The sequence below is a fragment of the Chiloscyllium plagiosum genome, unplaced genomic scaffold, assembly GCF_037043375.1.
Source record: "Chiloscyllium plagiosum isolate Xiang-an unplaced genomic scaffold, Cpla_swu_hap1 HiC_scaffold_14, whole genome shotgun sequence".
NCBI lineage: Eukaryota > Metazoa > Chordata > Chondrichthyes > Orectolobiformes > Hemiscylliidae > Chiloscyllium > Chiloscyllium plagiosum.
The window spans coordinates 24,517,450-24,529,473 of record NW_028270152.1 but is presented as its reverse complement, the minus strand read 5'-3'; the positions used below and the strand labels follow the sequence as shown (position 1 = coordinate 24,529,473).

Genomic DNA, 12,024 nt, shown 5'->3' with positions numbered 1-12,024 from the left:
AAAGGGCCTGTACTGTGCTGTATTTTTCTATGTTCTATGTTTCTATGTTCTACATTTCTTCATCCAGAGAGTGATGGACCCATGGAATTCATTGCCATGGAGTGCAATGGAGGCCGGGACATTAAATGTCTTCAAGGCAGACATTGGTAAATTCTTGATCTTGCAAGGAATTTAGGGCTACGGAGAGAGTATAGGTAGGTGGAGTTGAAATGCCCAACTGCCATGATTAAATGGAGGAGTGGACTTGATGGGCCGAATGGCCTTACATCCACTCCTATGTCTTATGGTCTTATGGTCTCATCTGCCGGGTCTGTTGCTCTCAATGTGGTCTCCTCTACATTGGGGAGATGGGACATCAACTCGCAGAGTAGTTCAGGGAAAATCTCTGGGACACATACACCAAACAACCCCACTGCCCTGAGGCCAACCACTTCAACTCTCCCTCCCACTCCCCCAAGAACATACAAATCCTGGGCCTCCTCTATCACCAAATCAAAGCTACCCAGCAACTAGATGAAGAACGCCTCACCTTCCCCCTTGTGACCCTACAACCACACGGCATCAACATTGACTTAACCAGTTTTCAAACCTTCCCCATCCCCACCTCATTCCAGATCAAATTTGGCACCGCCCTCTTGACCTGTCCTACCTGTCCATCTTCCTTCTCACTTATCGCAATTAACCCTCACCAAATCCACCTATCACCTTCCCAGCTACCTTCCCCCAACTCCACACACCCATTCATCTCTCAGCCCCTTCCCACTTCACGTTTCTGATGATGGGCTTATGCCTAAAACGTCAACTCTCCTGTTCTTCAGATGCTGGCTGACCTGCTGTGCTTTTCCAGTGCTACACTTTTCGACTTTTCCTTCCTTGGTGTCTGTGCTAATCATTAAGGCAAGGCACAAGTAATATCATTGAATATCTGACTAAAGGGGCAAAGCATTCAAAGGCAAGACAAGGCATGGATTCTGTGAGCATTGGGTAGGTTCATAGTGAGTGGTTGCTACAGCAGCAAGTGAAATGCCCTGAGATGTAGTCTGCTCCAGTCCATAAGCTGAGTGTGTGTCTCTGAGTGCACAGTGTCCTTGCTGCAGCATTACAATGATGGCTGCCAGTGTCCTGTAAGTGCTTTGGAGATGTGCCATGAGTGTTCTTAGAGGATGGCACAAGTTGCATGTGTGGCTGATACCCATGGTGCATTGCCTGAGTTGTTGGTGTCCTGTATCCAACATGGAGGTCCTTTCAAGTAAGCAACCAGCTGGATTTGCCAGGTACCTAACTTCCATATTGAGAATTTTTGACATCTAGCCTATTTTCTAAGATTGGAAGCTGAATAGTAATGAGGTGAGTTGGTCTGTGAACAAGGCGTTCAACAAGTAATAATCCAGTGAACTGGCAACTTGTTGCTGCCAAGCAAAGAGTTTATTGTGCTACTTGTCAAAAGCATAGAAGATGGACCAGGATACTCCTGACATCGAATGACTCCTGGCTCCATCCAATACTCACAAATATCTCACCATAGTTCACTTCATTCACACCCTCTGAGCTTCTGACAGCATTTTTCTCCATATCTGTTCCCATTTTGTTTTCAGAACCAATTATTTTAGCACAATATCATCATCTTGGCCATCTGGTCCTTTCTTCCCCTCTTTCACCAACACCATTACACATTCAATTTCAAACTCCTTCCAATACTGGTCATTTCCATCCATTCAACGTATCCTCCATCTCTGCAAAAGAATAAATTACCCATACTGAAAACTCCTTCAATCATGCAACCAATTACAACCTGTAACTCGGGCTTGGGTAAATCTGTAAATGATGCACCTTCCTCCATCTCCTGCTCAAATTAGAGTTCAATCTTCCACTGGAATTCTCAATTCTATATCAGTCCACTGACATAATTTTTTTCTCTAACTTTCTGGCTCAGGAATACATTCCTTCTGCATCTCCTGTTAATGAAGCTACAATACTAATGAAGGAAGGTGTTGCCCAAGTACTAACAGAACATTACCTGCCCCACCAGGGGCCCGAACATTTTAGACCACTGCTACATCACTGTGAAAGATGCCTACTGCTCCATTCCCCCGTCGGAACTCCGACCATGATGCCGTGTTTCTTCTCCCAGTTTACAGGCAAAAGCTCAAGCAGGAAACCCCCTCGCAGATACAGGCCCACTGCTGGCTGGAAGAGGCAGAGGATCTACTCCAGTGCTGTCTGGAATCGGCTGATTGGGCCAAGTTCAAACAGTCCGCAGATACCTTGGACAAGTCCGCCGCCACCGTCACAGACTTTATCAGCAAGTGTGTGGAGGACTGCACTGAAGAAGTCAATCCGGGTGTTCCCCAATAGGAAACCCTGGATGAATCAGGATATACAGAATCTGCTAAAAACCAGGCGTGAGGCCTTTAGATCAGGAAATCCACTCAAATATAAAGAATCCAAGTATGACCTTCGCAAAACCATTAAGACAGCCAATGACCAATACCGATCCAAACTAGAGACCCAGACAGACACCCAGCGACTATGGCAAGGACTGAATGACATCACAGGTTCTAAAAAGAGACAGTGCAAGGTAGACAGACAATGACATATCCCTCCCAGATAGTCTCAATGCCTTCTATGCTTACTTTGTATAGAATTTTGGCAGAGAGCTAACACCTATTCTGACAAGTCCTGACAAACCTATCCCAACAGTCACTGCATCAGAGGTCAGATCAGTTTTCCTTCATGTGAATCCAAGGAAAGCGATGGGACCATACGGACTACTAGGCCGTGTACTCAGAACATACGCAGTCAACTGGCAGAGGTCTTCTTGGACATCTTCAACCTCTCCCTGCCTGTTTTAAGACGGCCAACATCATCCCTGCACCTAAGAAGGTTCATGCAGCAGGTTTCAATCTCTATCGCCCAGTGGCCCTAACTTCGGCGGTCATGAAGTGCTTTGAAAGGCTGGTCATGGCATTAATCAACTCCAGCCTCCCCACTACGCTTGGCCCACTCCAATTTGCCTATTAAACCAACAGATCCACGTCAGATGCCATATCACTTGCCCTTCGCTCCTCCCTAGAACATCTTGACACCAAGAACAGCTACGTAGGAATCCTACTGATGGACTACAGTTCAGCCTTCAACAATATTATCCCCTCGAGACTGATTACTAAACTTAGAGATCTCAGACTAAGCCCCACTCTCTGCAACTAGATCCTCAGTTACCTGACCCACAGGCCACATTAATGAAGATTGGGGACAATATTTCATCCTCACTAACACTCAACACTGGAGCCCCCCAGGGATGCGCACTCAGCCCCCTACTGTACTCACTGTATACCCGTGCATGCATCATCAAATACCAGACTAACGCTATTTACAAGTTCACTGATGACACCACTAGAGTCGGTTGAATCTCAGATGGCGACAAACCAGACTACAGACAGAAGGTGGAAGACCTGGAAAAAGGGTGCACTGAGAACAAGCTAGCTTTCAATGCCGGCAAAATCAAGGAACTCATTATTGACTTTCAGCAGAATGTTACTCATACCTCCCATACACATTAACAGCACAGAAGTGGGATGAGTGGACAGTGTCAAGCTCCTGGGAGTGGTCACCCCCAACTAGCTTTCTTGGACTCTTCATGTGGACGGACTGGTTACAAAGGCCCAACAACATCTCTTCTTCCTCAGGCAGCTGAGGAAATTTGGCGTGACGGCGAATATCCTTGCCAACCTTTATAGGTGCGCCATCAAGAGCATTCTGTCTGGACGTATCATTATCTGGTATGGCAACTGTACCATTCAAGATCGGAGACGGTTACAGAGAGTGGAGAACTCAGCCCAGACAATCACAATGTCCAACTTCCCATCTATAGAATCCATCTACCAGGCCCTCTGTCAAGGAAAGGTCCATCCCACCCTGCCATTGCTTTTCTACAACCTCTACCACTGGGGAAAAGGTAGAGAAGCCTGAACACATGCACTAGTCGGTTTCGTAACAGTTTCCAGCCTACTGTTGTTAGAATACTGAATGGACTCACAAACTCTTAACATTTGCCTGTACCTGTGTTTTTGCTTTTGCCGCTGTTTACCTATTATTTACTTATCTATGCTACTTAACTCTGTGATCTGCCTGTATTGCCCACAAGCTTTTCACTGTGCCTCGGTACACGTGACAATAAATTCAATTCAATTCAATTCAATTCACCTAATCCCTTAGACCAAATGTAGTGGCAGTCTCTAAAATCATGGCTGTTGTCACATCTTTATAAGTTGACGGAGAGTTCCTTAAATTTGTAAAGCAGCTTTGAAAGCAACTGTAAAATACGATTAAGATTTGTTTTGAAAATCTTACTCAGTCCACGAAATGAAGAATGAGAAAGGCCAGGAAAACCAGGGATGCCCCGACGATTGGAAGGACTGAGTACAGGACGTTTTAGGTACACAGGTGAATCTGAAAAAAGAAATATAAACATACACCAATTTATATTACTTTGTCGAAAAAACTGTGTTTACCACGTATCCACAGAATGTTGTTGGACATTTAAAATTTCACGACATTTTAAAGGAATTACCTGATTGGTAAACATTATATTCAAAATTGAATTATTAGCTGTGTGTAGTTCAGTGAGTTGGAATGAGAAAGTTTGATTCATCGGTTTTTCAGTAAGTTTTGGTTGAAGGGCATTCCACCTATAAGTGTCATATTTCAGAGCTTAGTATTTATATGGGATGAGAAAAAACAAATGTGGCTTCAACTTAGTGGAGACGCTGACTTTTAAACCAAATATCGAATTAATTAGCTGTTAATGAACTGAGATGGTTCTTGTGGTGAGTCACAAATGGTAAAAATGAACAAGCAGCATTTATCCTTTAATATTCATAACCAGGAAATATCACAAAATGGACGGATCAAATTTCTAAGCTATTTTCTTAATTAGGTTGGGAAAAAAAATTTATACAGCTTGCAATTTAATATATGACTGAATAGTAGCAGTCGTCATGTACCACCAGAGGACCATAGACTGCTGTCTCATTACAGAGCGACAACTGGTGGTGGGTTTAACCTGAGAGTCACCACACCTCAGGCAAGGAGAAAGTGTGAGAAGGCAGGATCTTCATGGTGAATCCACACTCTTGGTGTCACACTGCATTGCAAACCATCTGTCTAGACATCTGTGCTAATTGACCTCCATATCAGAAGATACGTTAGAATTATATAATTCTTTAGAAGAGTAACTAAACTCACACAAACTGTCTCCAAAAAGCTTTCATTGATAATAAGGCACTCCTATAGTTTCCAAGGCAACCTTCTTCCCAATACTAACCATTTCTGCCCATCCAAACCACCTCTTCATCTACCTTAAGTTAAGTGACAGACTACTCATGGATAAAACTCCTTCTGTCATGTAAATAATTGCAATACCGATGAGGTATCAGACAAATCGGCCTTCTGGGAATGGGTAAACAAGGTGCATCTCTCCGTTCCTGCGCACATACTGGTTTATGCTTCCTTTGGATTTATCGTTCTGGATTTTTTCATGCAGCTTGCCATTCTGCCCTTCTTATGAACAAAAGAAAAGAACTCTGCATTTCTGACAGGAGGTTCCACACAGGGTTCCTTCAGAAATGTGAAGTGGAAATTCCATACTGACAATTCTGTTGTAGTGCAGAGGTGACAGGGGAAGACAAACCATAGCTCCTTTCCACAGTATTTTGATATGTAAAAGTCCTGACAGTAACTTTGACAGTTGCTGTAAGTACATTAAGTGTGAAGTTAGGGTGCGAGGGAGAATAAGATGCCAGGTGGGTATGGTTCATGGTAAGTAGGATGCCAGCGAGGTAAGTTGCCAAAGTGCTGGACCTAGAACTCATTGACAGCCTCATGAATGCTAAAATTGATGAGGATGACATCATGGTTTCATTTGATGTCACGGCCCTATTCATCTCCACTGACATACCACTAGCCAAGGAAACAATTGCCTTACTGCTAGAGGATCCAGTGATAATGACTCCTAGCAATACCATCAGCACAGACAACATGCTCAAGCTACTAGAATTATCTCTCTCCACACACTTTGTCTTGAACAACCAGACATACCATCAATGGTGCACTGACAGGCTCTCTGATCTCAGGACTAATAGCAGAAGCAATCATGTAAAGACTTGAAAACACAGCTTTCCCTGGATCCCACCAAAACTATGGATGTATTACGTGGATGACACATTTGTCATCATCAAGTGTACAAGGCTCAAGGAAAGACACCATCGCATTAACAGTATACTCACATGCATCAAGTTCACCAGGGAGGAAGAGAACAACCATCAACTCTCATTCCCAGATGTCATGGTAGAACAGTTGACCAATGGTTGGAATTTACAACCAAAGTATACAGGAAACCCACCCACACAGACTAGATCCTCAACCACAATAGTAACCACCCCAATGTCCACAAACAGAGCTGTGTCAGGACACTATTCAAAAGAGCTTTGACACATTGCAAAACATCTGAACTGCGCAAGGAAGAGGAAGAATGCTTACACAAAGTCTGTGCTAACAACAGATACCCCATCAACTTATTCAACCAATGCCTGCCCAACAGGCAATGCCAAAAAGACACTGTATCTACCAATCTGATGGCCGCCTTGTCCTGTTTGAAAAACATATCAGAATTAACTACCAGGCTGTTACAACCACGATGTATTATGGTAACACACCAAACAATAGCCACATTACGCCAACTACTTACCAGGACAAAGGACCCAATACCCATGTAGGACCAATATGCTATACAAAATTCCTTGTAAAACAACTGAAACAAGCATTACATCAGACAAACAGGAAGAAAACTAGCCAACCGACTTCACAAACACCAACTGGCAATTAAATGACATGATCCACTCTCCCTCATCTCCATACACACAGACTAAGAGGGCCATCAATTCGACCATGAAAAAGTAACCATTTCTAGATACATACTAGAAAGTTCTTGGATGCCTGGTTTTCAACAAAAAAGCCATCCACAAACACATTGAGATAGACCCAGTGTACAAACTGCTGCAGAGAGGACACGGAGGTGACACTCACCCCAACAGACCAGACACACATAAAAACCAAATGGGACAAAACAACAGTGCTTCATGGAAGTCATACTGATGATGTTACCCAGCATGGTAATGAACTGCCTGCATGATAACCCAGCAGCTCAGTGAGTTAACCACAACCCAAGCTATAGACCTTTGCAAAAATCTTAAAGATCAAACATTAATTATTAAGCCTCTGTTGCATCAAACTAAAGAAAACACTAAGCTTCACAATGACTAACTAACATATTCAAAAATATGCTTGCCAAAACACTTGTTACATTTCTGGGAGATGCCGCATGTTAATGGGAAAGTCTCCAAGTCACTCCCAGCTCTACAGCAAAGGTTCAGCTCTTCTATCATGTCAGGTCAAAACTTGAAGTGCACCTCAACAATTATTTGACTCATTTGTATAAAAGCTGAACAATCTCTCAAAAACATGTGAAAATATGATTCATCTCATTTAAAAGGTTTAAAAGCACTTATTGCTTTATATATCACACAGCCCCATAAAGTCTTTGTGGTATTTCCATTATGTCCAAAAATCTGTATCTAGTAGGGCTTGGAGGGCCGAATGGCCTGTTCCTGTGCTGAATTTCTCTTCTGTTCTTTTGTTCTAGTAGGTATTGATAGCTGGAATCAACTTAGCAGCATTTCTAAAGGATTATGTGATATGTAAACTTATCCATTAAATTTAAAATGTAATTATTAGATGCATATAATTCCTTGCTTCCTAGTGAAACATGAGGCATACAAAGCAAGTGCTTATGTTTGTTTCCATGGCTACTTTTTTCCTTCAAAAGGTCACCAGTCAGCTATCAGAGTCTATCTTGAGGGGTGCCACTCTGCATCAAGCACAGTTGACTAGAACATTCTCCCATTTTCACTACTTGCTAAAGATGTACTGGAAGAATTCACAATCAACAAACATAGTCCTACTTTAAATGCAGATTTCATGGACCAAGTTGCAAAGTGGGAAATGAACCTGAAAATTCTGGCTCAGAGGCAGAGACATTTCCACTATGCCACAACTAAATATGGCTCAGTAGGTGGGGGAAAAAAACTGAAAAAATAATTTGAGCATTTTGATTGATTTTGTCATACCTCTTGGGATAAGGGTGACATGTGTGACATACTCAGGTTGTGATATCTGTCTGGGGTGGAAAAGGTCGTGTTGATGAACAACTTAAGGACATGGCTAATTAAACCAATCAAACATCTACCTGATTAAATGTAAATGAATTTGAATGGTTCAAAGAACAAAGAAAATTACAGCACATGAACAGACCCTTCGGCCTCCAAGCCTGCGCTGATCCAGATCCGATATCTAAATCTGTCGCCTCTTTTCTAAGGATCTGTATCCCTTTGCTCTCTGCCCATTCATGTATCTGTCTAGATACATCTTAAATGATGCTATCATGCTTGCCTCTAACACCTCCGCTGGCTACGCGTTCCAGGCACGCACCACCTTCTGTATAAAGAACTTTCCATGCATATCTCCTTTAAACTTTTCCATTCTCACCTTGAACACCCTTGGTGGGCGGCACGGTGACACAGTGGTTAGCACTGCTGCCTCACAGCGCCTGAGACCCGGATTCAATTCCCGCCTCAGACGACTGACTGTGTGGAGTTTGCACATTCTCCCCGTGTCTGCGTGGGTTTCCTCCAGGTGCTCCGGTTTCCTCCCACAATCCAAAGATGTGCAGGTCAGGTGAATTGGCCATGCTAAATTGCCCGTAGTGTTAGGTAATGGGTAAATGTAGGGGTGTGGTGGGTTGCGCTTCGGCGGGTCGGTGTGGACTTGTTGGGCCGAAGGGCCTGTTTCCACACTGTAATGTAATGTAATGTAATCATGACTCTTAGTAATTGAATCCCCCACTCTGGGGAACAAAGCTTCTTGCTATACACCCTGTCTATACCTCTCATACTTTTGTGGACCTCAATCAGGTCCCCCCTCAACCTCCATCTTTCTAATGAAAGTAGTCCTAATTTACTCAACCTCTCTTCATAGTTAGTGCCTTCCATACCAGGCAGCATCCTGGTGAACCTCCTCTGCACACTCACCAACGCATCCGCATCCTTTTGTTTATATAGCAACCAGAACTGTACGGAGTATTCAAAATGTGGCCAGACCAAAGACTTGTACAACTGTAACGTGACCTGCCAACTCTTGTACTCAATATCCTGTTCAATGAAGTATGCCGTATGCTTTCTTGACCGCTCTATTGACCTGCATTGCTACCTTCAGGGTACAATGAACCCGAACACCCAGATCTCTCTGTACATCAATTTTCCCCAGGGCTTTTCCATTTACTGTACAGTTTGCTCTTGAATTAGATCTTCCAAAATACATCACCTCTCATTTGCCCGGATTGAACTCCCTCTACCATTTCTCCGCCCAACTCTCCAATCTATCTATATTCTGCTGTATTATCTGACAATCCCCTTCACTATCTGCTACTCCACCAATCTGCAAACTTGTTAATCAGACCACCTATAGCTTTCTCCAGATCACTTATGTATTTCACAAACATCAGTGGTCCTAGCATGGATCCCTGTGGAACACCACTGGTCACAGTTCTCCATTTTGAGAAACTCCCTTTCACTAAGTCTCCTGTTGCCCAGTCAGTTCTTAATCCATCGAGCTGGAACACCATGGACCCCATGTGACTTCACTTTCTCTGTCAGCCTACCATGGGGAACTTTATCAAATGCCTTACTGAAGTTCATGTATAAGGCATCTAAGCCCTTCCCTCATCAAACAATTTGTCACTTCCTCAAAGAAGACATGACCTTCCTGGCTCAAAACCATGTTGCCTATCACTAAGTAGCTCATTTTCTTCCAAATGGGAATAGATCCTATCCCTCACAATCTTCCTCAGCAGCTTCTGTATCACTGACGTCAGGCTAACCAGTCTATAATTACCTGGATTATCCCTGTTGCCCTTCCTAAATGAGGGGATAACATTAGCAATTCACCAGTTCTCCAGGACCAGGATACTACAAAGATATCTGTTATGGCCCCAACTATATCCTCTCTCATTTCTCTCAGTAACCTGGGATAGATCACATCTGGATCTGAAAACCTGTCCACCTTAATGCCTTTTAGAATACCCAACACTTCATCCCTCCTTATGCCGACTTGACCTAGAGTAATCAAACATCCATTCCTAATCTCAACATCCGTCATGTCCCTCTCCTCAGTGAATACCAATGCAAAGTACTCATTAAGAATCTCATCCATTTTCTCTGACTCCATGCATAACTTTCCTCCTTTGTCCTTGAGTGAGCAAACCCTTTCTCTAGTTACCCTTTTACTCATTATATATGAACAAAAGGCTTTGAAATCTTCCTTAACCCTGTTTGCTAATGATACTTTATGATCTCTTAATTCCTCATTTCAGATTGGGTCTACATTCCTGATATTTTTCCAAAGCTTCGTCTGTCTCCAGTCATCTAGACCTTATGTATGCTTCCTTTTTCCTCTTAACTGGTATCACAATTTCACCTGTCATTCACATTTCCCTCTTGCCATTTCTATCCCTCATTTTCACAGTGACATGTCTGTCCTGCACTCTAATCAAACTCTCTTTAAAAGTCTCCCACATATAAAATGTGGATTTACCTTCAAATAGCTGCTCCCAATCCACATTCCCCAGCTCCTGCTGAAATTTGGTATAGTTAGCCTTCTCCCAATTTAGCTCTCTTCCTTTAGGACCACTCTCATCTTTGACCATGAGTATTCTAAAGCTTATGGAATTGTGATCACTATTCCTAAAGTAATCCCAAACTGAAACTTTAACCACCTGGCTGGGCTCATTCCCCAACACCAGGTCCAATATGACCCCCTTCCCAAGCAGTAATTACATACTGCTCTCTCAAACCCTCCTTGATGTTCCTTACAAATTCTGCTCCATCTAGACCTCTAACACTAAATGAATGCCAGTCAATGTTAGGAAGTTAAAATCTATAACCACCACCCTATTGCTTCTATATCTTTCCGTAATGTATTCACTTGGTGAATGACTATAGCAAAATGTGTAAAAAGCAGAAATTTTAAGGAATCATTTCCTCCTCATGCAATTATCCATAAGCAGCAGATACAGAAAATGTATTGATCAAATTGCCAAATTTTCTCAGTTACCATTTATTGTAATGACTTCTCTGTACTACATATAGCCAACAATTCAATTTATAACAAAATATATTGGAAAACTATTACACAATTAATTAAAAATAATTACAGAATGTTAACAACTTGTCTACAAATAATACCTTGCACTCTTCCTTTGACACTATGATACATTTCCTTTGTCTTCAAACTACTTTCCCAAATTTGTTTTATTCATTCATGGGATGTGGACATCGCTGCTTGACAAGCATTGATTGACCATTCCTAATTACTCTTGGGAAGCTGGTAGAAGACACATTTCCCTTGACCCAGCAACACTGAAAGAAAGGCTATGTATTTCCAAGTCAGGATGGTGAGTAACTTGGGGGAGCTTGTAGCTGATAGCACTCCCATGTATCTACTAACCTTATCCTTCTAGATAGAAGCGGTCTTGGGTTGGAAGGTGCTGTGTAAGGAACTTTGGTGAATTTCTTCAGTACATCTTGTAGATTTGTTGGTTTGATCTATTGTTGTCACATGCACCAACAGATCAAGATTAACATTTGAGAGGTCCATTCAAAAGTCTGATAACAACGGGGAAGAGCTGTTCTCGAATCTGTTTGTACATTTACTCAAATGTTTATATCTTGTGCCTGACAGAAGAGGGTGGAAGACAATATAACAAAGAGGGGTCTTTGCTTATGTTAGTTGCTTTCCTGAGGTGTCGGCAAGTATAAATGGAGTCAATGGATGGAAGGCTGGTTTGCATAATGGACTGAGCTGTGCTCATGACGGTGTAGTTTCTTGCGGCCTTGGGAAGAGTAGTTGCCATAC

At 42.6% G+C, this 12,024-nt stretch overlaps 1 protein-coding gene across 4 annotated transcripts in view; it reads right to left on the bottom strand.

The window, feature by feature from the left end:
- Nucleotides 1–12,024, bottom strand: part of LOC122558909 (inter-alpha-trypsin inhibitor heavy chain H3-like) — a 105,565-nt gene that overhangs the window by 51,174 nt on the left and 42,367 nt on the right. For all 4 annotated transcript variants that reach the window (XM_087994179.1, XM_087994180.1, XM_087994181.1 and 1 more), the window contains one exon: nucleotides 4,351–4,449. In XM_087994179.1, the coding sequence (XP_087850305.1) occupies nucleotides 4,351–4,449 (99 nt within the window). The remainder of the gene's footprint in view (nucleotides 1–4,350; nucleotides 4,450–12,024) is intronic.